Below are 17,901 nucleotides of genomic sequence, written 5' to 3'. Positions count from 1 at the left end.
TGGAGGTGCGTGAGGTGCACCTGACCATTGGGAGGCTGCATGGAGTGCGGCTGTCTGCCCTTTGGCCTAAGGTTCCCAAGGGCATGCCATGCCTGTGCTCTAGTCTCCATGTCAGCCTCCTCTGTTAAATGCCAATGGCACTGAATAAGGGCTAATAAATCTTTATTTAGGACCATACAGCATTTCAAGTGTTGAGGGTCTCTTTGATGCTGTGTGAGCTATAAGATGGCGTTCCATCCTCAGAGGCTTCTCCACACCTGCTGTACTTGCTTGCTTGTACTTGAGATTAGCTGCAAGTGTTTTGCTGCACTTCTGAGAGCACTTCACGTGCCAGTCTTCTCATCCTCCGTCCTGAGCAAATTAGTCCTGGTAGGGCATCGGAACCTGAATTTGGTGACCTTTGTGGTTTGATGCAGGACTAATTTATGTTATTCACTGTTGATTGTTTGGTTCTATTTTGCTTTGTTGGCTTTAATTTTTTTCACAAAATGCTGTTTGTGTCTTTGTTGTTGCTATGACTTAGCTGTGTTAGCAGCCACTACTTAGAGATGGAAATAAGATTCTGTTTGTATTTTTCTGAAGTATTCTAGCCAGACAGCAGTGTTTTCTATTAAGAATTGTACATGTATGTTTGTTTTTTTAAAATTACTTCAGTGAGAAATGAAGACAAAAACACAGGATTTGGGAAAATTAACTATAAACAGACCAGTGAACATGAACTGTCTTCCTACCATAAAGACACATGCATCAGTCTGTTTATGGCACATTTTATTGAAGGCAGAGGATTTAACAAAGGAAACTGTTTTACAGTCCCTGAGGTGAGACTGACTAAGACAGTTTATAAGTTTGCATTCTCTCAAGGTTCAGTGTCTTTTTCAGTTGTTTTTGTCTTTGCTTTTGCTGTGCTTTCTGCACCTGCACTGTGTTTGGTTTCTGCTGAGATTTTAGCAAAGGTCCTAATTACTTCTGTTTTGCCAGCACTTTAGTGTTGGAAACCTTGTCTCTTAGATAATCTGTTTGATTAATTTCTCAAAGTTCCTTAGTGTAATGAATTTTTTCTGTTGTGTCCCTCATCACATGCGCATACCATATCCTTTTGTCTTGCTCCAGAGCTGCTGTTTTACGTCTGATGACCCAATGCTGCTAGAAATGAGCTTAACAGTAAGAGTGGAAAATACCCAGCAAGATTTTGTGGAGCACAGACAATACTTACTGGAGAATCTTTTTATAGTTTATGTAGCAATGGAAAGAACAAAGACCTCAGGTAAGTCCTAAATCTACCTGTAAAGTGTAATTCAGCTTGGTTTTATACATAATTTGTAATTTGACATCCTAAATTGAATCGAATTCAGTGACAGCTTAATTTCACAAGTAAAGGAAACCAAGTCAGTTCAGTTAAACTCACCTTGCAGAGAATTTGTGTCAGGCAGAGTTATCATAAGGAGTTTTCTTCGTAAAGGTAACATTGTAAAGTGGTAAACTACGTCTCTTTCATTGTTTAGTCCCCCATGCTTATGCATCTGCTTAAGTAGTATGGAAAGATGACATGGTTCTTTGAATTCTCCAACTGCATTTCTAGTTTCCTATTAATTAAATTGACCATAATGGGATTGTGAAGGCAAATGGTTTGTACAGTACTGGGGATAGTGGCTGTTATGGAAAGTGGGGTAATGAGGTAATACAGATGTGCACACTATTTTTTCTTGTAAGCTAGAATTCCACAGGCAAAACAATCAACTCCTTGCAGTTTCTTTATGTTGCAAATCCTCCAAATGCAGGGGATTTAAAATTATTTGTAGTCTTGCAGTCTATTAAAATAGCTTTTTTAAGACATTTCTTCCAGTTTTCCTTTCTGATTGAAGAAGAAGCTGCTTCAGAATCCAGATTTAAAAAATATTTTTTAACATACTTGTTGAAAAGGAACATGGTCTTTTTATCTTTTGAGAAATGCATTTCAAAATCTTGTCACAAAACAATAGGTACAATATACACAAAACAAAATCTACAATATGTACTGTTTCCCTTGTGCCTGTTCTGTGATGTGGTATTTCACAGACCTGAAACTTAAATACCCACTGTAAACATAGTTTCCTGCCAGTGAGATGCCAGGAGTTTGTTTTGCTGCGTCGTGGATGTACATTTAATCTGATACTGGTAGAAAATTGTTCCCATCTGTTCTGTCAAGAGTGCTCACTGTTAACACTTTTGTGTACTTTTTTAAAGTACTAGAAGTATCTTTATGGGCTGTTCTCTGTTAAATATAGTGCAATTTTAAGTTCTGCCTGTGCTGGAGGTTGGTCCTATGAGCCTTTTGGATTAGGTGTTGGTGGGAAGTTAGCACCTAGAGTGGAACAGCAAGTAGGCAGTGTTTGCACAGGGGAACAAACCAGCTGGAAAGACTGAAGAGGTATGTGCTGTAAACAGCTGTGGGGTATGTGGAGCTCATAATCAACACCTTGAACCCTCTTTTGGAAGCTGACACTTGCAGTCTTGCTTTCAAGCAGCTGAGCAAAGCACACACATTATTAGAAATTGTGGCTGGTCAAGTTTTATGCCAGCCTGCATATACTGATTTAATACAAGCATAAGCAAGGGCAAAAACTCAAGTTACCTTCCTTGTGGAAGGACTGTAGTATGGTCATCTCTTCTTCTGTCCTGCTGCCCTTCTTTTGATCCTTTACATTTTCCTACTGTCCTGTGGATGGGAACATAGCTTTGCCCCAGTGACCAAGGATGGTTCCCCAACATAACTGTACCATCTCACCAGCAGGTGAAAGCTGTGTTACTCCTGTCTGCTGTTGCTTTAGGCAATCGATTGCTACCTACGAGATGATAGGACCATTCCTGGTTTGAGCCCAAAGTGATGAATCTGGCTTTGTATTATTTCCTGGGCATGCTTGCATGGCGAGCCAGGATACTGCTTGCAGGCGAGCCGGGATATTGTTCAGCTGTGGTACAGAACAGTTTTTACTGGACTCTCTCCTGCTATTGGTAGACTGGCTCTTAGAAAGTTACTTCATCATCAGCGGTTCTTCTTCTCTTCAGCTTCTCTTGCCTTGTTAACTTCTGTCTCCTTGCCCCTAGGGGGGAAGAGTTTTGTTTGATCTAAGATTTAGGGGATAATGAGGATTCCCTTTTGAAGCTTACCTGCATGTTTGTGGCTAAAAATCATGTTGAGTGGATTTTTACTCCTCTCTCAAATGTTTGCCAGCTCAAGATACTAATAGTTCCTCCTTTTTACAAGGGTATCTGCCCCACAAAGATTTTAAAATTTAAATTGGTATTATTCTCCTATGAATGTCTGACAAAACAAGTGTTTTTATCCTTGGTGAACTTACCCTGGTGTTTATTCTTTTGGACAGGTCATTCATCAGTAGATGTGTATATCTTGCATTCTGGAAACAGCCTTGTGCATATACAGGTAATTGTGGGCTTCATAATTTAGGGTGGTGAATCTGATTAGGGAATTAGTTTTCTCTAATAGCAGATTGATTTTGCTGGTGGCAAATGTCACACTTCTAAATTTTTAAAGTGTGCCCAAATGTCTAATAGATATTTCAGATGACATGTTGTAGTTCAGTGATGGATTTTTTTTTAAGACGTAAGAGCTGTTAACTTGAATAAAAATTCATATGTTGATTTAGAAGATACGAGAAAATGGCAGATGGTGGCATGCAAATTTGACAAGAAGCTAGACTAATACGAGAGCTGCAACACTAATAATGGTAGTACTGCTATAAAAATAATTTTTCTTGTCTTCATGCAGGAAATACGGCAGTTGTCACAAAAAGACACATCAGCTGTGGAGTTTGAACCAGTACTGCTATCCTCATCATCTACTAACTTGACAAAAGTTGCTTCTGTTTCTTGTAAAGGTACAGGTTACACATATTTAGAGATAATATGATTAAATAGGATTTGATTGCTGATAAAAGGGTTGTTTTTTTCAGCAGAGACCCTGAAAGATCTCAAAATCAACTTACCTAGACTTTATTGAGAAAGAGGATGAATTATTTTTGCTAATAGTTTACACCCTTTTTGTGCATATATGGTGCCTCTTATGCTGGTTGAAGGCGCTAAGCTATACATGCTTGAAAAAGGGGAAAAATAATTGCTAAAATGTTAGCTGATTTTACAATGAGCATAATTATTGAATATGCTTTTTCAACATCCTTTTATAGTTTGTCTTTTTTCTGTTTTGAATGTTTTCTAAAAGGATATTGTGCTTGGGTGGTCATTTGCTCTGACATTTCTTGGCAGGACCATTGAAGAGGTTTCCCTGAAACCAGACATATTTATGGAAGAGTAGAGATAGGCATTTAAGCATTCCTGACTCCAGCCTGTTTCCTATTCTGACCACTAGACTGCAGCATACAGACTTTAAGCGTTAATGAAAACAGGCTGCTTTCATAATGACATGGAGACATGTTTTTCTTAGGGAAAGCATGGATAAGAAGAAAGAAGGTACTGTTATGTTAAGTGATTCTCTTTGTCAGAGCAGTTTTTCATTTGTTAAAAGGAGGCAGTGTGCTCTGATTAGTAAGAATGCAGTGCCAATGACACATGATTAAAATTGGTCGGGTTACACTTCACAGCCTTGTTGTGTGTGTATTTTTTGAAGGTGTTTAGCATTCATGAATACTTCTTAAGGCAAGGTTTGAAACCTCTGAAAATATTGAATCTTGGGACTCAAACAATTAGATACTTTACTCATCTGTGTGAAGATTTCACTAGCAAAGGTTCCCCTTTTTAGTGTTCTTGCAAATCTTCACATAAAAATCATTTTGGATGTGCTTCTGGCTGATGTATTCTGTGTGTCTGCTCTTTCCCAGCCTCATCCTGTGACAGTGAAAGTCTTTATTCTGACAACAACAAGAACAGCCTTTTGAAAGGCACTACAACACTCAAAGCCTGTCTTTTTTGTCCTGTGATGGAAGGGTAGGTTGACAGTGGATTTTTGTTTGTTAATGTTCACTGATACTATAATGAAAATACTGTACCTTACTTTTAAGAGATGAAGTTAACTTCCTTTGTCAGTCTATGATTTCAAGGTCAGTGAAGAGGCTTCTTCCTATTGATGCTGTGTCGTTTGCCAAAACAGACCTGTCACATTTAAAGTAATAATTCTGTATTTTATCCCATGAAGAATTTCAGGAGCCAGTAAAAAGAGGTGCCTTAGCAGCTCATATCATATGAATGTGGCTTGGTTTATGATAAAATTTCCAGCATCCTTGTTAATGCAACACAGAAGCTGGATAGTCTTAGAAAAAATGTGAAGTCTTTTCTTACTTCAGTCATCTTTTGCCAATTTCATCCAGCCAGCTGTATCACACATAGGCAACGTTGCACTATGGCATAACAAGAGGGTAGATACTTTGCCTGTCTCTTTTACATGGTTCTTGTGAATTTTTACTCTTCCCAAATAAATATTCTGTTCTTCTCTGGGAAAACTTAGAAGAGCCTCATCATACAAGAATGCTATGATACCTTCTCTTGTACAGATCACTTGTTGTGTACTCAAGGACAGTAGCAGGTGTATTTATATTTTTTCTGCATTTATATCTTTTCTGTATCTTACAGGTATTTTGATGTAGATCCTTCTGCAACATTATTTCATATAGAACCACATCATAATACTTCAGGGTATTGGTCCATATGGTTTACAAACAATTTTTACTTCAGCATTGAATTGAATGAGGTCTTCATAGCCAGAGAAACAAAGAATGTAATAAAGGTAAGCTTTATTTCTTCTTTGCACAATGCTTTGTCTTTGATTTAGAGATATGGGCCTTTGACATACAAAAGGTTCTTAGAGCTGGTTGGAATCAGTTGAAAATAAAGGTTTATGTACATATGTAATGATTAGGTTCCTGTCTCGAGGCATTATTCACTGTCCAGCCTACTTTTGTATTGTTTTATTGACAATTGTTCTTTCATTTGAGTTGCAGTTACAGATGCAGCAAATTAGAGGCCACTGCTCTGTTCTCAGAATTGTTGAATGTGTGTGCTTGTGCTCTCTAGGATTTAGCATTTCTTCGTAGTGGAAGCCTTTAGTGCATAGATGAGCTGAAAAGCTGATAATTTACTGGCACGACTGCTTGGTTCAAATGAGGCAAATCTGATTTATGAATAAGCACATGATGTAGGCATCTAAATAGCTCTTTTTATATTTTGATACTGAGATTTGCGTAAGTGCACTGTATGGATCAGATATGAGCACATATGACCATGCAGTAACAGCAAAAACACAAAGGATGACAAAGCTTGCTTTTTCCAAGGTACTACCTGCATCAGAAAATGCTGTACCAATTTTAATTCAGCTGTCATTTGATTCTTTTCAGATTCTGAACTTTGCTGAACCTCTGACTCTACCTCCAGGCTGCTGGAATGTATTTTCTTTGAAACTCAGTGTGAAAGACACTGTAACGAATGTGCTCTCTAGTATTTGTTTGTCCACAAATGTGGGAGTGATATTTGAAATACCTCTGCAGATATATTCGACTATGTCCAAGGTATTGTGTTCAGTTGTGTGTGTTGAATTATTATGAGGCACTGCAAACCTAACTACAGCAGTGTCTCTGTCAGGCCAGAAATCTGTTCTTAGTCCTGAAGGAAAAGCTCAGTACCAGACCACTCTGTTAACCCATTCTGTAGCTTGAGAAGTTAAGTCCCCAGAGTTGAACAGCAATGGAATTATAGTTTTCTTAATTCAAGGCCTTAATTCTCTTATTTGACTCTACGAAATTATGCACTGAGGAGCTGAAACTTTTTATCTTGTTTTGTCATATTTTTACTTTGTTTTTCCAGCAGGGAGATCTTAATTTTGAAGCAGTTGCCCACTGTGATATTCAGTGCTACTTGGGAAAGTCTGATTCAGGTAGGCTTGTCTAAGGCTTTTTTTGGCATCTGACAGTAGTTTTACTGTAGAAAATTCATTTTATATAGCAGGACTTGAGAATATTGAGATTGTTCATGGAAGTACTTAGTTTTACATTTTTTTACAAACATCCACCTTTCTGGGAGTATATAAATGGCTGAGGGTTGAGTACACTGTGCAGTATTTCAGACATCTAATTCCATAGCACTTGCTAAGCTATTGATCTGTCTTGAAACATTTTTTTAAATTTTAGTATTTAAGACTCTCCTGTAAGTTCTCATTGGTGATATATTTTGCCCTTTTCTTCTTCATACACATTTTCTCCAGAGATGTTGAGGTAGAATGGTAAAACTGTCCACTAACTCAGAGTTATTAGAAAATGTGCATAATCTGGGCCCAGATCCTGGGAATTCTTTGATGAAAAACAACAAAGAAATGTTGACCAGTATTTGCCTGTATCCAGAGATAAATTTGAAGGTCTTCTCTTCCTCTCTTTTCCACAGTTATAATGCCATAGATTTCAGCAAAAAATGGTTTATCAGGCTTATAAAACAGCGTCCTTAACACTGTGTCATATGAAACCGAAAGAAGGGGTCTCATTTTTCTGGAACTGAGGAATCTGTCTCCAGATGCTGTAATGCTGGGAGCTGTTTTAAGCTGTTTAAACTGGCTGGTGTTTACCAAAATACAGCGATATGTATTACATGGCATGATACTGCCTAAAGAATGTTGAACCTGTTAAAAGCTGATTCAGAATAGTGATTTTTATTCTCTGTACAGTAAGGAGTTTCAGGAGGTGACTAGTATCATAGGCTTTAAATGTTTGAGTGCTCTCCTGGAGTTGTTTTCAATATGATGTTTCCTAACATGTATTTTTGAGTGAGGTTATGAGGAAGGCAGTAGTAGTCAGTCAGATGTGAAAAGGAGAATTGAAGTGTCATACAGAAACATGTGACTTAAACAATTACTGAGACATTTACATGCCGAGATACATATCTTGGAAGCAAATGTTTGCTTTTTTGTTTTGTGGATTTTTTTTAACCTCGGTGAAGGAATATGGCTGATACAACCGAATCCTTGTTGCTTGTTTCATTTTCATTCTAATAATACACATGAGATCTATACTTACAGGTATTCTGCCTTCTGCTTTAGGATACTAGGATACTAGTATTTGTTAAACAGAAATGCGTAATGCATGAGCCTGAAAATACTGACCTAAAGAAATTGTAATTGGATTATTCCAATAATCACCAATCTCAATTAATCACTTTAGGGATTGTAAAATAAAGTACTGATTTTTAAACTGTATGCAATTTTTTTTCTTTCTAAAGAAATTTACTTTTCTAACTACTTTCTGCTGTGTGAAAATGCTTGAACCAATACGAGTGTAACTTCCTAAAATGCACTAATCTTTAGACTGGTGTAAAGCTTTACAATTTATCTTAAGAAGAATTTGAGAAAATTATCAGCATCTAAAAAAGAAGCTAAAATTAAAAGACTGTTGCCAAACTGTGTGAATTGTTTTGTTCCCTGTTGTGCCATGCTACTGTATTTTTGTAGCACTATGTAGTATATTATCTTGATAATTTACTGTCATCAGTACAGAGTACAGTGTAGACTACTGGTAACATGGTTACCCTTCAATGGCTTCCATTAGAAATATCAGCAGTAAAAAGGGCTTACTTGAGCATACACAGCTGATGCAATACCCATTCTCTTGTTTGCATGTACAGTTACTTTGGTTTTGCTGATGTATTCTGTTACGCAAATCTGATATGGAAAATAATATATACACCCTCGCATATTCCCACTTTGAAGGGGAAAAGTGGGTTGCCCTTTTTGTTTTAGGTCTGGACGCTTTTCATATACTGATTACTCATATTCAGAAGTAGATTAATGAAAGGAGCAAATATTATCTCTGTAAAATCTGAAAAATCTATTATCCTTTTAGCAAATCAGCTTTGGCAGAAGAGTCTCTCTCTGGACCGTTCTGCCTGGGATGTGGATTCCAAGCTTGCAAGTGACCTTTATGAAAGATGGCAAAAAATAAGACGTGGGGAAGCATGCAGGTCTGTACAGAATCTGCTGAGGTTCTTAATTCAAACCAGTACAGTGTTGTAAGAAAGAATATTTCTATTCTGAAGTATTCTTAATTAGAACAAAACATTTTGGACCATTTTTCTACACTTAAGTTAGTTCTCTTGAAGCATGTGGAGTTTCAGAGCACCCCAGACAGCCCCAGTTTGCATTTCAAGGCACTGCTAGCCACAAGCAAGGTTTTCAGCCTAAAATGTAAATAATATTTTAACTATAGTTATCTCACCAGGCTGCTTGGCATGAATGCAGTCCAAGCAGGTTTTACCAGCTCATCTATGGATTTGCATGAGTCCTTCATCAACAGGTTGCATAGCAGTCTTCTCAGGGTCTTTGAATGGCTTTCAAGGTTTTTAGCCCCTGGCCTACATACACAGAAGTTATGCTGACTGTCTGCTACTAGGCTACAACTTTATGGACTTTATTTTGTAGAGATCATTTTCAAGGAAAGATGATAAGTTGATGCAATTATAGGCCCTGGTAAATCATCTTGTTGTTGTTGTTATTCTTTGTTTGAAAGAACAAAAAAAAGAAACTAACTAATTTTTCTGCCTTTGCCTATAAAGCAGGCGAAGTATTTTAGGATTGGCTCGCTTTACTCAGCAGAAGAATTCTGAAGAGGAATCCTTTGCCTTTTTCTTGCCACGGTTGACTACAGAGCCTGGCCTTGCACTCAACTTTAGTGCTACAGCTGTTAAAAGTAGTATGGTGAGGATGGTTGTTACTGTGTTTTTTTCTGAGTTGATATATGTTTAGCTTGTTTAAATAACAAAGTCTGTGGTTAATATTTGCTGCTGCTTAGCATTTTCATACTGTTTTATGACCTGGTATTTTGATCTCAGTTAAGACACTAAATTTGTATCTCTTTGGCTCTTTGATAAGTTTTCTGGCTTTTTAGTTGTAATACTTTAGTTCAAGGAGAGTAGTAAAGCAGTGTAGGTTTTAACCAACTATTTTTTGTAGTTGTTTAAACTTTCCTTGCTTTTCCTTGTATAAGTTACATGCATGTCGTAAAATAATTGAACATGGGACTAGGGATAGGGTATGTTGTCATTAGTGAGGCATGTAAAGCTGTACAGGATGGCCTTCCTCATGCTACTGCATTTTGTAACAGAAGTGTGTAAAGCATTTATGAGAGATACAGCACTTGCAGAGCAATGTATCTTCCAGCCACACTGACAGTTATTTCTTTCTTGTTTGTCTCTAGGTTTCTACTAACGTAGCCTAGGCCAGAGCGAGTCATATGGAAATTGTTTTCATATGCACATATTGTTAATTACCTTAATGTTCCATTTGTCCAATTTAATTGTTAGTCATTACAGAAATTTTTATTACCTGCTTGCATTCAGACTTCTCTAAGAAAGGGTGGCACCTCACTAACTTCACTTTCTTCTGTGCAAGAGCTTTGTTCACATCCGCTTGCATAAATCAAAATCCAAATGAAAAGGTTGTTTGGGGAATGAGGGCGGTATTTTCATACTCGTTGTTAAAAATGCACTCTTAGCTGATTTTGCAAATTATGACATTGTGGTGACATGTCCTGCTGTTACAGGCAGTCGTGCATGTATGATTACACTGCATTGAGACAAAAGCCAGATTGAAGTCCCTTGAAAATGCAGATTGTTTTGGTAGTGCTGAATATTTTACCAACCAGTTCTCAAATATGTAGTTTTTAACTCTTTTTTTCCCTTCCAAACTATTTAGGTAAAATATTTCGTACTAAGAAACCCTTCATCTTTCCCAGTTACGTTGCAGCTTCTGCCTCTTTCTTACTACCCTGATCCCCAAGCTTCACTGAGTCTGCTGAATAAATGGTAATAACTACCTCAGGATACTGTTTTCACTTTTAAAATATCTTATTTGCTATGCCTTATGATTGTTACTTACTGGGTTTTATTTAGTTTCTTAAAGTGTAACTTTGGTGGGGATTATGTTCTGACCCATTTTGGAAGATACAGCCATGTTCGGGGCAGCTCTCTGTATGGTGCATGCCTTTGTAATGTACCTCATTGTTGATAAAACACAAATTGAATATGTTTTAAGCAAGTTTGTGCCAGCCAGATATAAATTATAGTTGGTCATCTTCTAGGATCTGAGGCTTAGTGCAAGCTGCCCAAAAATTACAGAGTTGGGGTTGTGCATCTCCTCACAGTGCTAGTTGGTATCTATGGAGTCTGTAGACAGATCAGTGAAAAGAAGGTATCTGAACCATCCCCCCAGGAAAAGTTTTCTTCTTAGCTTTTTCTTAAGTAATAGCCTGATTGAAGAGGAAACAGAAAACAAGAAGAAAAGTGAAGGTCCAGAGGGAGCAACCTCAACATGAATGTTTAGGGTCAGCTAAGTAAATGTTTCTGCGTTGTTTTAGACTTTCTGTTTTAGAATTGAGATGATCTAATGAGAAGTCTAGAGAAGAGTTAGATGAACAATAAAGGGACCTGGTGAGTGAGCTGAAGTTCACCAAAATAACTTAAACTTATCACACATATATTTGAAAAAATGTTATAATTAGTAGGACTGTATGGTTAGAGACAGTGGGATTACTCCTGTGCTTAGGTGTAACTTGCTTATTTGGGGTCCTAGTCCCTGTGTAATTGCTTCCTTAACCTCATTTCTTTACATAGGTACATGCATGTGTATATATATGCACATTAATAACTGCATCTGTTTGCATACTAAATATGTTTTCCACATAGACACTTTCTAGTGGTTTGCAAATTACATTTTCTCTGTATTTGCACACTTTGATTTCTGCAGATCTTTTAAATTCACCAGAAATCACATCCATTAACTGCTTCTTTTTAAGCTAATGTCATAGACAGTTGTGACAAGTGAATTTTCAGTTCAGAGGTCCATTTGTCCTCTATAATCTACGTTTTACATACTGGTTTTCTTATGTCAGTTTTAAATACCTAATATCAAATGTTTATAATTTACATTTGAGCAAAAAAAAATCAATTACTTGAAGTGAATTTGATTTGCAAATTATGTGATGGAAAACAGGAATTTATCCCAAACAAATCATGAGCAGAAAGAGGGGTATTTTAATAAATTGTGAGATTTAATAATGATTATTTATTAACAGTTATGCAAGCAGAAAAAGCTTTGGGGAATTTGTATTTTTGTGGCTTCAGGGAATTTTTGGTTTATGTGGCTTAGGAATTCTATTTCTTGACTGTGATCTTTTACAATATTCTACACTGACAGACCTAAAATGCCCAGCCATTTGTCTGTTTTCCAAATGTGTGGAATCCACATAAAACTGATCTGCAATGTATTCTGTTGAAATACAGACACATATTTCCACCATATTTCACATTGCCAAAATCGTAAAAGTAGTCTTTATTTAAGAATAGATGCCAGCATGTAAAAATAAGTCAATGCAGTTCTGACAAGGCTGGGTTTCAAATGCTTAACTTTTTGTTTTGGTTTATTTAGGTTCGGCATAAATGTGCAAGCTATTAATTTCACAACCACTGAATTCAGGCTAATGGATGAATGTTCTCACAGGGTAAGATGGCTAATTTTGGTGGAAGTGGTCTGACACACTAGAGAAAGATTTTTCTAGCTATGCTACTTCTGGGTTCCTCCCAAGGGCAATTTAAAGCAGTTTCACAGTGTTTTCTTGATTCTTCATCAGGTTTGTATCTTTGCAGTTGATTATTTTTAGGCTTTGAGTCAGATTTGAATATAGCTGTAGGGACAAGTGCATGCATGCCTGCCTGCACGTATGTGGATGTGGTGTTGTGACTTCACCCTTGGCTCCGGGCTGACCATGAAGTGTCAGGCTATGGAGTCGGTGATGGCTGGTTATCTTCTCAGTAGAGGGAAGTAATGTCGGGTAGCTCAAGGGAGGAGGAGCCAGGATTTCTACATCTCAGCTTCATGCCATTACAACTTCTGGATTCGAATTTGGAATGTCATGGTTCTCTCTGGTTCCCATTACTTAATTTTTGCATGAGTGTGATAACACTTGACTGTGGCACACCAGTGCTGGGCTGTGCTTAAACCCTGAGGTGTTGTGTCATGGATGACAGAGAAAATGCTGTATCAGGGATGCTGGCATATTCTGGTGACCAGAGTACTATCCAGAATACCCAGAGAATTTCTTCTTAAGACTTCTTGTTTGTGGAAAAGCCCAGAGTTAATGTATTTTCCTTCCTGTTTGGGCATGCTGCAGCTTCATCTTTCACGTCCTGTGTAGATACATTTTCTGCACATATTCTTTAAGATCTTAATGAAATATTTGTACCTTTTAAAGAGAAAAGAGTATGTTTGCTATGCTAATCAAAGCTGACCTTTTCTTTCTGGCAACAGTTGTAAGAGTTGTTGTAAATGAGAGGAGATAGCAGTTCATAAATCCTAGCCTATAGGCACTTTGAAAAAGGGAAGGTACCATAGGGGTAGGAGTGAGCTTCCACAGTCCCACACACCATACTCTTGGCCAAATGGAAAAATAGCTGTAGATCTTCACATCAGTGTATGCAATACATGCTTTTCATTGGATTTGAAGAGCTATGGGGAACATGCATGATTAGATAAATTTTCAGCACATATGAGACGGATCATGCCTTGTTAACCAAATCAATAGTTGTTAATAGTTAAATTTTTGCATTTGTCATAATTTCTGTAGTCAGTTTATGTGCAGTGAATTGTTAGGGAATGACATGGGGAAGTTTGCAAATGCCATTCATGGCTTGCTTTTAATAAATACTGACGATTAAATGAAAGTTCTGTGCAAGTTCTGGTAGTTTTTCTGTGTTATTTTTCTTAAAATAGACTAAGAATAAAAATATTTTGAACTGAAAAAGATGAGAAAAGCTGTTAGTACAACACCCATAAACTGAGAAACAACCAAGTGAGAGCGCGTTTTGGAATGGTTATGGGTTTTTTGACTGCTATAGGTATCTGATCACCCTTTTCTAAGAGGAGACCCCCAATTCTGGAAGAGCAAGTTACAGGGTTAGTTTCATTTTTCAAAGGCAGAAAGAGTAAACAACAGTATTATAAAAAAATTGTGTTATTTCCAGAGTAAGTGAACTTTTAGTAGTTCTGGTTTTCAATTAACATAGTAGAGAATTCTGTTTGGCTTCTTTCCAGTGACTCAAATGATCAGCATATTTTCCAGCAGTCCCTTTTTCACTTCAATCAAGTTGTAAGTCATATGCTGAGGGTATAATGATTGCCACATTTCCCTGTGCAATCAGTACACTGTCAGTTCTTGTGTTGTGAAGTGTTTCAGGATTCCTTGAATATGAAAGACACTATTTCTTTTCCATCTAGGCAAATAAAAGCCGTTTTAAATAATAAAGTAATACATTCCTCATAATAAGTTCAGCAATATGAACTTTTGCTCAAATAAACAATCTTATCTGGTATTTTATGTTGTCAAAAGGAAAGACTTTGGTATAACAAGTTAGTTAGCAGTTTCTGCACCTTGCCAAATATATTGTAGGTGGTGCTAAGTAGTGATACAGTGCATTCTTTATTGACATCTTTAAACACACGTTTTAAACACATGTGAGTAAGAAGTGCATTTTTTGTTTAACAGAATGCACATCAAGAGGACCTAATCAGCAAGAAGTGCAGTTCTGAGATGCTTTGGTTAAGTTTACAGCCACTGGAAACCAGAAAAGTTGGTGTAATTTTTACACCTCTTGACTACAAAAGAGTTGCTTCCCTTATTTTAATCAGGTAAGCCAAGTTTTAGTTGAAAGTGAGAATCAAGGAACTCAATGTAAAAATGAATTTGCAAAGTCCTGGCACATAGACAAATGGTCAAAATTTGAAAGTCAGATACCTCTGGTTTAGTAAAAATTGCTTGAAGTGTGTTTGTGCCTGTGTCTCAATCATAAATTTTCTTGATATGTGGTCAGAGCATTATAAAATGCATGTGACTATACTGAGGCAGTATTGAGTTAAGAGAGAAACACATTGCATAGCTTTGCTATTTTCAACCTGACTATATAATGATAGGAGTTATGGATCCAGTGAGTCTTTTATGCAGCCAAACATTGGTTACCTTTGTAGGAAAAGGGAGTTTATTGAAGAAGAAACCATTTTTACTAGGTGGCACAGTTGTTACCTAGTGGAACTAGTTGCTAAACTTGCTCCTTCACTGTGTGAAATTCACTAGTGGTTCTGGAGTGATCCTGTTTCTGTTTAGGGGAAACCTGTCCAGGTTTGGCCACTGATTTTGTTACTGAAACACTGTTGTCTTGGTTTGGCACCTAGAGAACAAAGCCATGATTTTGCAAACTTAATTTGTGCTTTAGTGGCTGATTGTTTGATTTTTATTTTATGGCAGAAACAACTTAACTGTCCTGGATGTGGTCAATGTAGAAGGCTTTGGAGCCAAAGAATTGCTTAAAGTAGGGGGAAGACTCCCTGGTGCAGGAGGATCCCTTCGATTTAAGGTGCCAGAAGCTACACTAATGGACTGCAGACGACGTGAGTAAGGAGACTCAGGTCTCTCGTTGTGCAGCTGGCTGCTTTGCTCTGCACTGGTACTGGTACAGAACATTAATGTAACATAAACAGAATGATAGAAGCTGAACAGCTTGGCCATGAGAAGTGAAGATTCTGTTTTGTCAAAACTTGGACTGAAATTAGTTAAAAGTTTTAGAAATACACTACTGCAGAACAGTCTGTATTAAATCTCAATTATTTATGGATTTAAAAAAATTCAATTGTAAGTAAAAATAGCAATTTATTTATGAATGTAAGAAAATAATTTTATGCACTGTTAAAATAATTGCTCTCTTTCTTTTCCTTTAAGAACTTAAAGACAGCAAGCAAATTCTATCCATTACGAAGAACTTCAAAGTAGAGAATATTGGGCCTCTTCCTATAACAATTTCATCAATGAAAATCAATGGTTACAGTTGTCAAGGATATGGATTTGAAGTGTTAGACTGTCAGGAATTTTTCCTGGCTCAGAACTCATCACGAGAAATCAGCATTGTGTAAGCACTGACAAATTTGTTGACAAAATAACTGAAGTGGAAATTTGAAATAATTAAATTCAGAAACAGACACTCCAAAAGCATACTACACACAAAATTTTGAATAGAAATTGAGTAAGCATTTCCCTCAGGATAATATTAAGTGTTATTATTAGAGAAATAAGTTAATTCATATTAATAATGATGTAATATTTTAGTAATTTTAAGAATACTATTAAATTATTGGTAAATATTATTAAATTAGTTTTCATACTTATTATTGTTGTTGTCGTCATATTAATTGTATTTTTAGTATCAGTGTGATTTCAGAAAATAAAATTCAGCCCAACAATGAAAAAGTAACACCACCTATGTTTTTCCTGACAGATTCACTCCTGACTTTACATCTTCATGGGTAATCCGTGAGCTCACACTGGTGACTGCTGCTGATTTGGAGTTCCACTTCACACTCAACGTGACTCTTCCTCACCATCTGTTACCACTGTGTGCGGATGTGGTGCCAGGACCCAGCTGGGAAGAGTCTTTCTGGAGGCTCACTGTCCTCTTTGTTAGGTAAGGCTTTCCTCACAGCACCCTAGAGTTCCTACAAGATGCAATGTATGTAACTGTCATGGTGATAACACACATGTGCTGATGCATCCCTGACTGAGATCCCCATGCACACTGCTCCTGCTTGCATAGTTTGGACACTGAAAACAGAGCACAAATGAAGCAACAGCAGTGACCACTTAGCCTGGTTCTAGATGCAACAGAAGACTACAGGTATCTGAAAAAACAGGAATTTTTCATTCTATTTTCCTGCTAACAAAATTTACACTGTGTGATTGAGAAAGCGGTTTGATGAATTAGAAGGATTTTTGTTTTGATCCGTATATGTTTGATGCCATTAATACACTATGGAGAGAGAGGACATTTTGTATCTACATTTTTAGTTCAGAAGCCTTTGGCATTTGTAGCTCATTTTATGCCAGCGTTTTCTCTAGGAAAAGAAAGAGACAGTATTTAATAAATACCAAAATAATGACAATGACTATCATGAATGAATAGCAGGCAGATAGGTATCATATTTTGATATGATGTAAGACTCACTAGAACACAGTTACTTCTAAATTATCTTCAAATTGAGGAGTATCTCTTTTAGAATGAACTTTTTCTTTGTTCTATTTTTTCTTTGTAAAGTTCATGACTGAGTTATTTTCTAGAACTAATAACTAGTAAGGGCTACAAGGAAAAAAGGAAAAGAAAATACTATTACAACTATCACTTTTAAAGCTGTATTTTAGTTTCTTGTCTTTTTACTTAGAATTTACTAGCAAAATATTTGAAAAGAGTATCTTGTTAGAAGCTTTTTAACTCACTGAATATTCCTGAAAGTTGTAGACACCGGTATCTATTGTTTTCTTTGGCAGTTTGTCCCTGCTTGGAGTGATTCTGATAGCCTTCCAGCAAGCCCAGTATATTCTAGCAGAGTTCATGAAATCAAGACAGAGGCCAAATCCAAGTGCTTCGCCACAGCAGAACAGCAACTCTGTTGACGTAATCAGCTCTGATTCCTACAAGTAAAAATACTTTTTTTTTCTTCTTTTCTACCCTCTTTATTGTGGAATGATGCGTTCTGTCTGTATTCTGATATTGCTGTGGGCTGATTTAAAGGAGATAGTGTTCCAAGCAGCCTCTTTTAGAGAACTTCCACCTCAATCCAGGAGGAATGGAGGAACTCAGGAGGTTATTAATCTTGACTATTCCCAGTAATGCATAAGATAAAAATTGTGTGATGAAAATAAAGGATACATGATGTATGGCAGTCATGGAAAGAATGGAAAATACATTGGTGATTCTCAATCTGACCCTCTTGAGTGGTCAGTTAGGCACTTACTCACTGAAGCATGCAAATGTATTGGAAGTCTGAGCAAATACTTAGAGTCTTGCTCAGTTCTCACTGAAATCAGAATATGCTTAGCTGGTATG

General features: G+C 36.9%; 1 protein-coding gene across 4 annotated transcripts in view; it reads left to right on the top strand.

Annotated features, from left to right (window-relative positions):
- The window catches only part of TMEM131L (transmembrane 131 like), a 78,702-nt gene that overhangs the window by 44,944 nt on the left and 15,857 nt on the right, over nucleotides 1–17,901 (top strand). For 2 of the 4 annotated variants that reach the window (XM_014890304.2, XM_014890308.2), the window contains exons 9-24: nucleotides 1,111–1,264; nucleotides 3,363–3,421; nucleotides 3,767–3,875; nucleotides 4,833–4,938; nucleotides 5,581–5,734; nucleotides 6,342–6,512; nucleotides 6,808–6,877; nucleotides 8,829–8,946; nucleotides 9,538–9,679; nucleotides 10,676–10,785; nucleotides 12,407–12,479; nucleotides 14,520–14,662; nucleotides 15,276–15,418; nucleotides 15,747–15,933; nucleotides 16,300–16,485; nucleotides 17,343–17,492. In XM_014890304.2, the coding sequence (XP_014745790.1) occupies nucleotides 1,111–1,264; nucleotides 3,363–3,421; nucleotides 3,767–3,875; nucleotides 4,833–4,938; nucleotides 5,581–5,734; nucleotides 6,342–6,512; nucleotides 6,808–6,877; nucleotides 8,829–8,946; nucleotides 9,538–9,679; nucleotides 10,676–10,785; nucleotides 12,407–12,479; nucleotides 14,520–14,662; nucleotides 15,276–15,418; nucleotides 15,747–15,933; nucleotides 16,300–16,485; nucleotides 17,343–17,492 (2,075 nt within the window). Of the gene's footprint in view, nucleotides 1–654; nucleotides 819–1,110; nucleotides 1,265–3,362; nucleotides 3,422–3,766; nucleotides 3,876–4,832; nucleotides 4,939–5,580; nucleotides 5,735–6,341; nucleotides 6,513–6,807; nucleotides 6,878–8,828; nucleotides 8,947–9,537; nucleotides 9,680–10,675; nucleotides 10,786–12,406; nucleotides 12,480–14,519; nucleotides 14,663–15,275; nucleotides 15,419–15,746; nucleotides 15,934–16,299; nucleotides 16,486–17,342; nucleotides 17,493–17,901 lie in introns of those variants that run through there. The other 2 variants (XM_088163687.1, XM_014890306.2) reach the window with 2 other exon arrangements.

Source organism: Sturnus vulgaris, chromosome 4 (genome assembly GCF_052056855.1).
Source record: "Sturnus vulgaris isolate bStuVul1 chromosome 4, bStuVul1.hap1, whole genome shotgun sequence".
In the NCBI taxonomy this organism is placed as follows: Eukaryota; Metazoa; Chordata; class Aves; order Passeriformes; family Sturnidae; genus Sturnus; species Sturnus vulgaris.
The sequence above is the reverse complement of the archived record's forward strand: the minus strand, read 5'-3'. Positions and strand labels throughout refer to the sequence as shown.